Raw genomic sequence first — 15466 nt, forward strand, 5'->3', positions numbered from 1 at the left:
AAACCTACATAAGAAACTTCCCAGACACATCAACTGTGAAATTTAAAAAAAAAAAAAAAAAAAATCACCCCAGCCACTTCTAAATCTGTAGGGAACTCTCGCACACATGCACACAAAGTTCCTTTTATATAATAGTAGAGATACTCTATTAATACTACTTATTCATTTTAAAAATACAAGATGCAGCTGTATGTATAAACCAGTCCTAGTAACATTGCACGTTGAGAATTGGTTGGGTGGTTGGTTGTTTTTGTTTTACACCATATTAACCCTTTTCGGGGTTTTTAATGCTGAATCCAAAGATTTTGAAGAAAAAATTTTTTAATAGAATATATTTGTTGTTTTCAAGTTGGTTTCTATTCAACCCATAGTTGGGACCCTAACAGGTACTACCACTCTGAGTCAGAGTGGACCTGGGAGCAATGGTAATTAAAGGATGGCTCCACACTCCCCAAAGCCCGCAAGCTGAGGCCTCACCACTGGATATAGTTTAAGGTCATATCCAGGAACTTGAGAATTGGTACAAATAAGCAAATACAAATAACATAATAGACAATCCTAAGGCATTCATTGTGATCTGTGCAGACTGGCCAGCAAAGACGGATCAAAATCAGAATTTAGCAATTTAAAAAGAAAGAAAAAAAGGAAAATAGAAGAAACAAGAGAGTATGCTGACTCAAGCCAAGATTCAACAATGCACACACCTAATGAGCTGATGATGTGACAAGTTTTTAATCTCTAATTCAAAATTACCTGCAATCGGTAGACTCAAAAATTTCTCCAGATCAAGATTAGCACTTGTGGTACTCAATTGAATGTGGTACATTGTCTTAGAGCACAGAGCTCCTGTGGGAGGAATAAGGAAGTCAAAACACCAGAATTGATTGGCCAAATAAAGAATTTCATGGATAAGGACCGTCGTGTGTCTATAGAGTGAATAGGTGTACAGTTTGATGTCAGTGTGGGATCTGAAGATGTGGATAATTTGCGCAAAGTTTGTCCCAATGCATCGGTCAACAACTCCATCCTAGCCACAAACTATTTGATCAAGATGGGCATTAAGACAGTTTCTCACCCTCCCTGTAATCCAGACTTTGCTCCCTGTGACTTTTAGTTAATCCCTACGCTCAAGGAAAACCTTAGAGGCTGTCATTATGAGACAATTGAGGAGATGAAAGAGGCTGTGACAGGGGTTATTGACACGCTCATAAAAGAGGACTTCCATGGGGCCTTCCAGAAGTTGGTGAAATGGCATAAGTGCATTGCAGCCAAAGGAGATTACTTCAAAGAGGACTAGAGTTTCATATGTGTACTATCAATAAAAGTGCTCATACAAAAAAATCTGGAAACTTATTGAAGGCACCTCATGTCTCGATATTAATCTTTGTAAAAGAACATGAAAATGGTGTAAAACTGTTCTATTCAAGAAATTTTATCCATCATCGGACGGATATTCTAGTTAAATATAATAAAAAGAATATTAAATATAAAACCGTGCTAAACAAACTGCTAACAAAATTCTACTTTGTTGAAATTGGCAAACTACCATATGCACAGTAGACAAAAATGTTTTGCCAACAATGCACCCACCGAGAGAAGTTCTTATTATAATAAAAAACAAACTCAAAACAGAACTAGGTTAAATGCGAAAACAACAAATGATAATAATACTTATAATGAATAATAATAACAACAATAATAATACTTAGAGTGAAACAGACAAAATGGATTAATACAAATTGTAATATGTGAATAAATTTTAGATTTTGCTATAAAAAATAAAATATTTATAAAATATAAATTGAAGATGTTTAGTTTTTAAAATCATCAAAATTCATCTATTATTTTTTAAAATATTTTTTTTAAATATACAGATCTGAAATTAAAAAAAAAAACAAAAACAACCCAAACATTTTCTAAAAAATATTGAGTCAAACATTTGTGTTTTCAATGAAAAAAATTCTGCTAAAAAAAGACGAAGATGAAACAGTGAAATTTGCTGAATGTAACGAAATTATTGAAAACAAGATAGCTCAGCAATTGAATACTTAAAGATATCTAAAAAAAAAAAAAAAAAAAAAAAAAATTTTTTTTTTTTAATTACATTTTCACCCCAAACAAGGCACATTGCCACTTTGATGTAGAGGGTTACTATCAGGAACATAAGCTACAGGTGTATTATGTAGGAAGTTGGGCAGCAAGATGTCTGTTCACATTACACTTGAACTTCTGCATATCAGTACAGTTGGGGAAGCAGGGACCCGGAAGGGAGTTCCAAAGTCTAGCAGTTCTGGGGAAGAAACTACTGGAGTAGAAAGCTCTCTTACATCTAGGGATCTCTACTGTGTAGGGGTCGGATTTAGCTGCTAATTGGGTTTGTTGGGGGTATTTACGTCGAGGGGGTACAAGTGCTTGCAGTTCGTCAGAGCATTCACTATTAAAATACTTGTAGAACAGGCAGACGGATGCAACATTTTGTCGATGGGACAGCGGCTGAAGCTTAGATGACAGTTCAGGACCTATCAGGTTGGTGACTCTCTTTTGAACCCTGTCTAGGAGCGAGAGACTAGTAGCAGATGCACCAGCCCAAATGTGACAACAATACTCCATACATGGGCAAATGGTAGCCTTATAGAGGTACAAGATACTTTCAGGCGTTAGTAGTTTTCTAGCACGGTAGAGAGAGCCTACCTTTTTCGTAGCGGTCTTGGCAATGCTCTCAATGTAACTGTTCCAACTCATGTTTCCTGTGAACGTTAGAATACCTCTAAGACTTTATGTAGGACTAAATTTTTTAGTCTGTCAAAAACAAACAAAAGTTGTAGTCTGCTGACTTTATGCCAAATTGATGGTTTACTATGGTTACATTTGTGTTTTTTTTTGCATTAAATACCAATACCTATTATTCCTAATGGTGCATCAAACAGATACTATAATACTTAGTTCTCTGCACCTTATAACAATGGTCCATACAAAATGTCAGCCAGATTGGCCAATTAGTTTTCGCAAAAATGAAATGAACAGATAGACTAAGAGAAATATAATATAGAAATTTTCAAATTCTTTCATGAATTCAAATAGAAAAACATCCTCGTCTTTGTTTACTGCTGCGGATGTAAGCGAAAAAGTCAATGAACAGATTTTTATCAGTAAAATTTTCTTAAGGGTGTGTCTTCCTTATGGATTGCCAAAGAACTTTCTGGACAGATATTTATGAGAATTATACTGGCGATTTCCTAATTAGACAATAGAACAAATGCAGTATTATGGTGAAAGTGTCTAGTTTAAAAGAAGATTAACCAGTATGACCCTCTAAACACTAAATTTTGTGTTGGAAATTTTATAGTGAATAAATATAATAACAGCTCCTTGGTCTTCTGGCTAGGAGCAAAGCATAGTACATGTTCTAATACTACATTTCAGCTTTTCTGTTTTTAGTTAATGAAGGAGAGGTCCTTGTAGACTGAGACAATTTTTATTTTTGTCCCAATCCAGAATGTTGTTTTTAAAGAGGGTGCGATTTTCCCCACATTAAAATCTTGTATTTAACTTTGCCCTTTACCCTCTTTACCCATTCAAGGAAGAATATATTCTTGGGCCCCACCCTTAAAAATTTAACATTGTAACATACCAAAAATAAAAATAAAGTTAATCAGCTGTTATTGGCTGAGCATGAAAGAATATATGGTGTATCTTTCAATCCCGGGCAACACCAAGTTTTATGACTAGTATTCAATGGAAAAATACTTAATAATAAAAGAAAATTACACCACAAAATATTTTGATATGTCCCAAATCTGGTATCTGAAACAAAAAATACAAAAATCATCATTTGCAAAATTTGCAATTTCCCAAATAATTTCAGGACCAAAATATGCATTTCAAAATATTTTCAAAACATTGTGATATTAAATATTATCCAAAGCCAAAATTATTCATGGTTAAATGGACAGTGCTTTTAAGAATCATTATTTATCCCAGAAGTGGGTGATCAAATTATATTAAATTTGGTTCTATTGAAGCTTTTAGCTTTGAAACGACTGCCAATTTTTTGCGAATCATACAGAAAAAATTGTAATTTACATAACTTGGAAATCTTATCTAAAAATACCACAGTCTGTATTCTGCATGAAGAACCATTGTTTTAAAGGAAATACAATTGGGAGATAGTCGAAAAAAAAAAACGAAGAAAAACAAAAACAAGAAAACAATTTATTTTGCTGGACCTATTCATGCATTCATGCATTTGTGTTTAAAAAAATTACAAGCATTTTAAGTTCCATGAATATAAAATCCGAGGAAAGTAGCCATGTTTGTTAATATTAACAACATAAAAATGGTGATTTTTCTCACATTTGAGGTTCACAGAACTTAAAATGTTTACGCCTTTTATTAAATACTATCAGGGGTGCCGGTATTGCCCGGGTGTTTGTAGGTGTGTGTTGAGCCAAAAAAAAAAAAAAAAAGAAAAAAGTGGTAGTAGGCAGGCAGGTTCGAACCCGGCAACGTGAAGGCGGAAAAGAAAGTGAAAGAAAATCTGACGTCTTACTCCATGACGCGACTGGAAGTGTAAAGTGTTCAAATTTAATGTAGTCAATCAAAAAGATGACTTGCAGAAACGGCGTTGGTTTTAAATGAAATAGTTGAAAAAGACATAATTGTTTTCTTACAATTTTTAGAGTTACCTCCCTTAGAAAAATGGGGTAAGATTTCGAAAAACCAAAAAATTATTTTTTTAAACGACTTTAAGCGATTCATGTGAAATCGTTAGCATTACAAGACTGATCTCACGAATTTAAATTATTATGGAGTTATCTACCCTTTTTTTAAGTCAATCAAAAAGATGACTTGCAGAAACGGCGTTGGTTTTAAACCTCACACCAATGTTGTTTTTAATGTGGGGGGAAAACCAGCTCCCCCCAAAAAGGGGGCACTCTGGCAGTATCCAAATAAATAGTAATTGTCTCAGTATGAAGGGTTTCCCTTACATTGACCAAGGACTAATTACAGAACAGATACTACCTGGGCGAAGGCCGGGAGTTGGCGCCAACGTTCGATTAGTTTTGCTTTATTTATACGAAAAAAACAAACAGAGAAGACAACCGCATGGTGGGAATTTTTTTAAACTCAATCAAAAAAAAAAAAAAAAAAAAAAAAAAAGATAGAGACAATGTCCATTTGCGAATCTGAGATATTATAATCTAGGAAGTATAAGAAAACTTCTTCCGGAATCTAACAGACGCGACAACCCCAACGCAAAAAGCCTTTCGCAGGCATACACAAACCATGTATAAATGACCAAATCGATGTATGTTGATACTGGGGTCTATATAACAAGGTGTATATAATATTTATGCGTGCTAATGCAGAGAGTGATCTGCGCTATTTTTTAAATCGTATTTCCACGTTTAATTAAAGTTTCATGATATGTTTTTTTATTCAATTGTAAGGTTAAAGTACAGAATAGGTACAAAACACCCTACCCTCCCCCATGTTAAGAATGGCTTTTGAAATAATAACGTTATTATTTCAGCACAGATCACTCTCTGCATAAGTACCTATTTATGAGTATTAGTGATCGCATAATGTTTACGTGTATATTTATATGTGTGACGTGTGTTGCTCCTCTGGTGTTTTCTATTTTTTGATCGTCTCTAGTTTTTCTATTACTCGTCAAATTCATACATGTATAACACTTATGACAATTTTTGACCGTCTAGTGTTCTCGTGTTCGTATACGACGATACATTAACAAATATAATTTAACAATGGACATACATCATTTTACAACAGACTTTACAACAAAATGGATAACAGTTCTCTGGGGGTTTAATGCCTAGCAATCGGAGAAACATACCTGGTCCATATTTGGCCTTATTTTGATGGAAAGCTGAAAAAAAGATTCACTCCAAGGAAGCAACAAATCTTGAATTGTATTTCAGCAACTTTATTTCAAATGTTTCCCCATTGGAAGTTACATGCTGGTCCTATGTTCTTTACATTTGATAGGTATTGAACCCACAGCTTCTCCGGGTGTTCAGGGCCATTGCCACCGATCGGTTCGACTGTCTCCAACAACGACCCAACTCTAACTAAATCTGTACATGTCTCGAAATCTATATTCCTTCCATTCTGTCATTAATACACATAGTATTGAAGATCACCTGATGGTTGTTTTTAGATAATCTATAATATTTATCTAGAAATTCTTAAATTTGTCAACTAAAACTTTTGTTTGATAACATTCCCATTTATTGTAAATAAATATTTTTTTCTAAATACCTATTTTAGCTGACATTACATTTAGATTACGAACACAATCATAATAATAATCGACCAACACACTTTCTGGTGTTGCCCTGGAAACAACAATACAACAATTTAAAGGAAATCTGGCGCAAGTCCAGAGTTCCACCTAATTGAGAAAAAAAAAAAGAAAAAACAAAAAAAAAAAAAACAAGACAAGGCAAATGTGCGTTTCAAGTATGTAAATTATTAGATTTAAATAAAACCATAAAAAGCTTCTTTTTTTTTTATTGACTGAGCAGTAACAAGTTACATAAAGCATTGGCAGTCATTTCTTTTTTAATTAATAGACTTAAATAAAACCATTAAAAATTTTACATTAAATAAAAACACTAAAAACTTATCCAATTAGGTAGAAAAGTAACTCATCTTGTCCTTCATAACATTTATTTGTTATATATTTGATTTTTTGATAACTTTTTCGAATCTATGTGTACAGTAAAATAAACCCCATAAGTTGACATATATTCGGTGTTTTTTTTTTAATAGAATTTTGTCTAGTTTATTATTTATAACACCTTTTCCCAAACTTACGGTGTTAAAGAGAAAGTCGGGCGCCATTTTGAATTTTCCAATGCATCGGTAAACACTGCGTGTTTTTCGAGCTGAATAAACATGTTACATTGAATAAAAACACAAAAAATATATCCAGTTTGGTAGAAAAGTAACTTATCTTGCATTTATTTGTTATATATTTGTTTTTTGACAACTTTTTCGAATCTATGTGTACAGTAATACAAACCCGGGAGGTAATTATTTTACTAAAGTAGTTGCAAAAATAAATAATTTTTTGGCACTTTTTTACCACCTGCCCCAGCGTAGTATAAACACCCCTCCCCAAACCTTCCCATGTTAAGAACGGCTTTCGGAATAAGCACCCCCAACCTCGAAAGCCGTTCCTAACATGGGGAGGTTTGGGGAGGGGGTGTTTATTCCGAAAACCGTTCTTAAAATGGGGAAGTTGGGAGTGTTTATACTACATTGGGCCGCTGTGGCAGGTTGTAAAAAAATACCCATTTTTTTTTCTTATAAATACTCGAATATTTTGTTTTTACATTTTTTTTTTTGTTAATATCATAAATTTTATAAAACTGTTATTTTAAATGAAATAGTTGAAAAAGAAATAATTGTTTTCTTACAATTTCTAGAGTTACCTCCCTTAGAAAAATGGGGTAAGATTTCGAAAAACCAAAAAACCATTTTTTTAAACGACTTTAAGCGATTCATGTGAAATCGTTAGCATTACAAGACTGATCTCACGAATTTAAATTATTATGGAGTTATCTACCCTTTTTTTTAAGCTGGCGATGCAAAACAGTCCCTTTTTGCTTCCTCATAAAATTTGATTTTCTTAGTTTAAAAAAAAGCAACAACTAAAAACAATAATCAATATACGTGATTTTTGGAATATAACATCTTCGTTCAGTGACGAGAACGTACTTCATAAAAAAATTTCTGATTTTTTTTTTTTTTTTTTTTTAATTAGGTTGAATTCTAAATAATACCCCCAAGTAATACATACATAATATTAAATAAATCAAAATACTTACTTCGGGTTGATTTTCCTCAAGGAATCAATTTGCTTGTTTTTCTGCGCTTGGAGATTCGTCGTCGACACGGCCTTCGTCTTACTCCCCAAAAGCCAATTCATTTTCACTTTTAAAAGATTATATATAAATAAATATAATAATAATCAATATGCCTCTTCTTACTTAGAGATGTTCACTTCATTTATATATCTACGTATATGTATACATATATGAATACCAAAATCTTTCGACTTTCATCAGCTTTTTTTTTTGGTGTTGTTATTGTTTTGCTTTTTTTTTTAATAATTTTTTTTTTTTCAAAAACCAAAAAAATCCTGTTAGGACGGACGAACAAAAACAATTTCCTTTTGAAATAGAAAAAAAAAAATAAATGCTTTTAATTAATATTTTTCTATCTCACATCTGGATAGAAAGAATGTTACTTAAATAAAAGAAATCCTTTGTTTGTTTCTCCTCCAAGTTTGATGTAAGAAAAACTTGCCTGTCCGAAAGATTTTTTTTAAAAACGATCACAAAATAATCTCACCCACAAACGTGTATTACGTCATGACTTAATGCTTACTAACTTCTGAGTACTACGTCACCGCTTTGTGAGTACTAACAAAACACACGTGCAAAGAAATATGTGTTATACGTCATAAATTTTATGAGCTCTTATTTTCTTTAATTTATTTTTGTCTGCCTTTCTGCTGCTCTCATTTTCTGACTAAGTACAATCAAATTTTTAAGTTCAATTAATCTTTCTGAGTGGAGTCTCGATCAGCATAAAAACCAATGTGTACTGTTTTTATCGCATACACGCCCCCCCCCCAAAAAAAAACTGTACCCTAGGTACCTCCAACGCTCGCCACAATTTTTACCCCCCCTTTTACCATTTAAAAGAAGTTTCAAATAAACTACTAATATATTTTTTTTTAATTTACAGCATACAAAAATAATGAAAATGCGAGACAAAAATCGTATTTACATTATCGACGCTTTAAAACAACGTTCCTGTGTAGTGACGTTTTTGAAGCCGTAAACATACCCATGTTTTAAAGATCTAGCAAAAATCAAATAATAGTCATATCTTCCTGAAATTTTCGATATTTATTTATTATTAAATAAAGTTACATAATAAAAGTAAGTTTTGTTAAATATATTAGAGATAATATTATTAGGCATTCTACCCCCCCCCTTATATTTCATGTTACGAAAACTAAACAAAATAAATGTAGGTCGATAAAAATTTCAACATTTTTTAAAGCTGAAAAGATCAAATAATTAAAAAAATATTTATTTATATATATATATATATATATATATATATAAATATATATATATATATATATATATATATAAATATATATATATATATATATATAAATATATATATATATATATATAAATATATATATATATATATATATAAATATATATATATATATATAAATATATATATATATATATATAAATATATATATATATATATATATAAATATATATATATATATATATATAAATATATATATATATATAAATATATATATATATATATATAAATATATATATATATATATATAAATATATATATATATATATATAAATATATAAATATATATATATAAATATATATATATATATATATATATATATATATATATATATATATATATAAAATCCTGTTATTTATTTCACTTAACTTATAGTTATAAATAAAATCGGACATAAAATCAATATTATTATGTTAAAAAAAACAAACAAACACTTTTTCTTGTAATTTTTTTTTTCAGTAATATAATTACAACAAAAAACAGAATTCTAAAAAAGAATTATTTGTAAAATGCTTTAAATGATATTAAATTCAAATATTACGCCATATGAAGTTTTGTAGTAGTACTCAGGTCTCATAAGATACCTTTTTCCACCACAAATAAAATAAATGTGAAATAAACGGTGTTTATTTACACAAGAATAACAAGTAACAAAGGAATCATTTTTTTAGTGTCCAAAAGGTGTGTCTGGATAGGCAGTTCTTGCAAATGTGAAAGTTATTGAAACTGTTCGTTGTTTTGACAAGAAAAAGCAGAGAGTGTCCTTTGTTTTCTCAGCAAGGAAACAGGCTTAATTTTTATGTGTGCTAGGAGAAATAAAGAAGAAGGTAAATGTCCTTACGTGTGGCTGAATATCTGCATTATTCACTGTGTGTGTGCGCGTGTGTGGATGAGCGCTTCTCTGTGTGTGTGCATGCATGCGGATAACCGTGTTTTGTCATGCTGGCGGAAAAATATGTAGCAACGGAGTCGTTGACGTAAATAGAGAATTGAATGAAGAGTGAGGGACGCAGAGTGCGGAGCGCCGAGTGAGAATGAGTGAGTGAATGAATTTGTTTAAGTATTTGTCGATCGGCTCCCAGGCGATGTGAGAAAAAAGGTTTTGAAAGTTAAATCTTTCTCTGAGCGTTGATTGGCCGAGAAGGGCACTCTTTTGTCACGTGGTTTGCTTTCACTACATCCGCTGAACAAAATGCATTTTAAGTTTTGTTCCTTCTAGAATTTGCGTGAATGTATTTTTAAAAATCTTTGTGCCTCTGAAATTTATCTTTTTTGTTTGCATGTGTAATTGGGTTTTTATTTATTTATTTGTTATTTTTAGAACAAGAAGTGAATGCATTTTTTTAGGTGCGTTTAACCGTGACCACCGAGAAAGAAGACCGATGCATATGACAGCGTAACGTCACTTCCTAATTAAGTTGCAGGTATAGACAGCTTCCGGTATTCAACCACGTGGTCATGCTAACAGGCATAAAAAAATATGGCTATCAATATGTGTTACCGATTGTCCATGTATATTCTAAAGAAAAAGAACAATTCTCCATTCGGAAAATAATAATTATTATAATTGCACATTTGGGATAATTTTAATCAAAATATCGTAAGTGAATTCGTGTTTGAACTTTTATTTTTATTGGAGAAAATCGAATATTTCATTTTATTTATTTTCTTTTTACTGCAAAACAAACAATTTTTGGGTTTGTATTACTGTATACATAGATTCGAAAAAGTTGTCAAAAAACAAATATATAACAAATAAATGTTATCAAAAGCAAGATAAGTTACTTTTCTACCAAACTGGATATATTTTTGATGTTTTTATTCAATGTAACATGTTTATTCAGCTCGAAAAACATACATGTTTACCGATGTATTGGAAAGTTCAAAATGGCGCCCGACTCTCTCTTTTATACGGTAAGTTCCGGAAAAGGTGTTATAAATAATAAACTAGACAAAATACTATTAAAAAACCGCCGAATGTATGTAAACCTATGTCACGGTAATATATATTGAGCGAGTTTCTAACAGTATTTTGTCTAGTTTTATATTTATAACACCTTTTCCCAAACTTACCGTGTTAAAGAGAGAGTCGGGCGCCATTTTGAATTTTCCAATACATCGGTAAAAAATGTATATTTTTTGAGCTGAATGTTACATTAAATAAAAACACTGAAAACATATCCAGTTTGGTAGAAAAGTAACTTATTTTGCCTTTGATAACATTTATATATATAACAAATAAATGTTATCAAAGGCAAGATAAGTTACAAACATTTTTCTTTTTAAAATATATTGATAAACATTGTATGATTTTCGAAGCAATTACACGTTTTAAAGTGAGTAAAACTACTAAAAACCTTCCCAGATAGGTAGAAGAGTAACTTATCTTGCCTTTGATAACATTTATTTGTGATATATTTGTTTTTTGACAACTTTTTCGAATCTATGTGTACAGTAATACAAACCTAAAATTTAATTTAACTTGAAAATAATATTTAAAATACATGTGCATACACTGCACAAGTAACCTTATTATTATCATCATAATAATAGTAATAATAATAAAAAACTGATGTAGATGACATCGACTGGCGCCACACCACACCAACTAGTTGTGAAGGGTCAGGGAGGATGGAAAGACCGAGGTGAGAATTAACCTTGTGCAGATCTTTACACTGTTCTCTCAAGCTCAACAAATAATCCTATGTAGCAGAAACAAATAGAACGCTTTTTCTTATGCGTCAGTGCCTCTCCTGACTGTGCGATATGACAGATACTGACCAATCAGAGGCATAGCGCAGGGACCTTCCTTACCCCCTAACGAACTCTAACTGCTTCCATTCTGGATGAGAAAAACTACTCCTTTTTCCAGCTAGATGCCAAAGAGAGCGGAAGTGTTTCCTCACTCTCCCTCTCTGCCTACACCGGTATCGACGATTTCCACTTGGGAATAACTACCGGGCAAAGGCAGACAAGTTTTATCCGAGTTATATCTTTTGGCATCTTACTCTGACTCGCTTCAATAAACCTTTTCCTTGTTCAGTTTTACGAAGTTGTTTGTTCGTTTATTCAGTAGCTTGTGTCGAATTATTTATTTTATTAGCAAGTGCCCGAAAAGCACTAACTCAACTCCCTAAACCTGATAGCAAAGCTCACAGAATTTAGTCAACATAGAATCATGAGCTTCAATAGATTTTACCACATTTTATCGTGAAGAGGGGTCGGATTTCCAAACATCTTGATTGTCCAATTTCAGTACAAGTCTCAAATTAGCATTAGGATGAAGAAAACAATGAGGAGTTATCACTTCGAGTTTGGAATCTGATGAACATCTATAAGAACATCAATAAGTGAGAGCACTTTGAACATCTGAAATTACAGTAAGGAGATTAAAATATCTAATTCGGGAACGCCCAATTGTTTTATATAAACATGATTTAATAGTCCTGATCATACGTTCTCATGTACTCCCAACCCAAGTAGCAAATAGAGGTATTCGGATGAGCTTAATACACATATTCTGATACATTGATGATGTGTAATACACTGGATGATGTGTAATACACTTGATGATGTGTAATACACTGGATGATGTGTAATACACTTGATGGTGTGTAATACACTGGATGATGTGTAATACACTTGGAAATTTAGCATCACATATTTGTTAGACGTAAACAGCAACAGCAATTCTAATATATCTCCCATGAAATTTATGCCAGGATAAGCTGCTTTATTTTGTAAATATTTCCCCTTAGTCTTTAGGGAGCAGTTAAAAGCGGGTCTAATTTTTGTGGTAGTTTGTTTATCCATCTTGAATACAGGCCTGTGGAGTATCCAAACATGTTTTGAAAAATCCTCAGATGCCACTTCAAAACGTTTAAAAATACCCTCCCATTCCTGCTGATGGAATACCTCAGCATAGTCATGAAGTAATTTATGCTGCTCAAGTTTGTTAATTACTCTGTTCAAAACAGAGAGAGCAACTCCGTGATTGGAAGGCACAGACTTTATTTTGTCTTCATATCAGGGGAGTTTAATGTGATAATCGTTGTCTCTGAACTCAATAGAACTTTCAAATTCCATAATTTTATTCTTATAATTACACATAGCTGTAGTGCTATCATAGAACTACTTTCATACGCGTAACAAGGAAATCATGGCGTATGAATATTGATGTAAACCGCCTAATACATATCGTATTCGACAACATGGCGTAGACCTATACACACGTACCTTCAATCTCTCTTCCTATGTAAATATGTAATAAAGTTCTATATCAAATAAAACCACAACTTGGTTATCAATTACTTATAATAACAAACATAAATTAACGACAATAGCCTCGTCTTCCAAAAAAATACCCACACCTAAATTCCTTTTTACTTGACATTTGTTAAAAATTTCAGCAAACGAGTCAGGGTAAGTCTTTATGGGGTTCGTTACAAAATCCACTCCAATGTCTGAGCATGTAGAATATTCAGACACTGTGGCATGATAATTGCGTTGAAAATCTTTATTTTGTACCTTTTTATGGGGTATTTGGATTTTCATATAAAAATGTTGGCAGTTACTTAATGGAGAAATGCCTGTAGGAAACTTCCGAGCAGAGCCCTTCATTTAGTTCACTATTTTGATGGTCTTCACAGATTGAATTACATCGATGCCTAAAAGACCATGAACCCTAATATCATTTTTTCCATGCCAAAAAGGCTCATTTGTAATTTAACGTAATAAATTTAAAATTGCTAACTCTCAAGTTCATATCGAATTCATCATCTATAAGAACAGGTAGGGGAAGACATTATCCTTATTAATTTCAATTCCCACTACAACTTCAATTTTTTTCTTTTTGGGCTCTAAAAATATTTTTACATCATGTTCTATTGGAGTGAGGAAAGATTTATGGCACCCTAATTTTTCGTTAACCTGCCTAGAGAAATAAGTCCTTTGACTGCCTGTATCCAAGAGGCAGTTCAATTTGTATTTATGTTTCACTTTAGTAACAGTAATTGCCACTATCGCTAAAATATAGGGATGATCTTGTGTGCCAGTGTTGGTACACACATGCATAGAAGCAGTTGGATCATTTCCACTTTTATCTGTTTCATCATAAAGAGGAGTAATACAGCCTTGGGATTTGCAGTTTGCACATTTTCGAGTTAATTTATTTGTATTTTTTTGGGGGTTTTTTTTTTTGTTTTTTTTTACATAGGCATCACCACATTATCAAGGCCAAGAGGCCACTCAAGGATAAGGGTTAAAGAGTGTACAGTAGAAATTGGACAATATAGTAATCATTAGTAATGAAAATTTGGTAAATTTGATAACTTATATGGAACGGCTCTTCAAGAACTTATTTACTTTAGACTTGAACACAACCATATTGTAGTCAGCCGGAAAGCAGGAAAACGGAAGACAATTCCACAGGCGTGCAGTTCTAAGAAAGAAGCTTTGTTCATGGAATCTACGTTTAGGTTTAGGCACAGATAAAGAGTGGGGGGAATTATTGATAGTGTTTACAGCTAGACGAGTGTTTCTTGTGAAAGTTTGGCAAGGGGGGACCATAGATTGAAGCTCAGTCGAACACTTTCCATGAAAATAACGATACATCAGAGACGAACTCGCAACATTTCTTCTGTGAAATAGAGGTTGCAAGGAGGAGAAAAGAACATCTCCTACGAGGCTACGAAGTCTATTTTGAACTCTATCAAGGCAGGACAAGTCCTTTCTAGCAGCTCCTGCCCAGATGTGGCAACAGTATTCCATCCTTGGACGTACCTGGCTCTTATATAGATAGAGAATAGCATCAGCAGTGAGATATTTACCGGATCGATAGAAAGATCCCACCATGTTGCCATAGTAGTCTTCTGTACTATGACTAGCATTTGTACAAAAAGACACAAACCCATTTCCCTACACCTAGAACGTCTCAAATTAAGGGAGGAATATTTTGAACAATAGTTCATGGCGTATCCATTGAGATCGCAAAATCTACAATGCCTAGTAATTTTACGAGATTTTATTGCAAAGTTTTCCAATGTTGGAACATTTTTCTTTGCAGTATTCTTAATATAATTCCCTTTCTGCGACTTAAAATTATCTTGGTGGGAATTAGGATTTTTTTAAAAATCTGTTTTAATTAAGGTTTTTATAACCTCATTGTAACTATCAAAAATCTGATTGATCTTTGGGTAGTTACTGTCAGCTTTTCGGATTAATTCTTTTTAAAGAGTTGGTGGTAATTTTGAAAAACATTATATGGCTAATTAGTTCATAGCCTGGAGTGTTCTCTTA

General features: G+C 32.4%; 1 protein-coding gene across 1 annotated transcript in view; it reads right to left on the reverse strand.

Moving 5' to 3' along the window:
* LOC145266908 (vacuolar protein sorting-associated protein 37A-like) overlaps positions 1-15466 on the reverse strand; it is a 91958-nt gene that overhangs the window by 66803 nt on the left and 9689 nt on the right. Inside the window, exon 2 of the mRNA XM_080122694.1 lies at positions 7857-7962. Coding sequence (XP_079978820.1) covers positions 7857-7957 — 101 coding nt within the window. The 5' untranslated portion in view covers positions 7958-7962. The remainder of the gene's footprint in view (positions 1-7856; positions 7963-15466) is intronic.

The sequence above is a fragment of the Euprymna scolopes genome, chromosome 42 (assembly GCF_053919585.1).
Source record: "Euprymna scolopes isolate OS-2025 chromosome 42, ASM5391958v1, whole genome shotgun sequence".
In the NCBI taxonomy this organism is placed as follows: Eukaryota; Metazoa; Mollusca; class Cephalopoda; order Sepiida; family Sepiolidae; genus Euprymna; species Euprymna scolopes.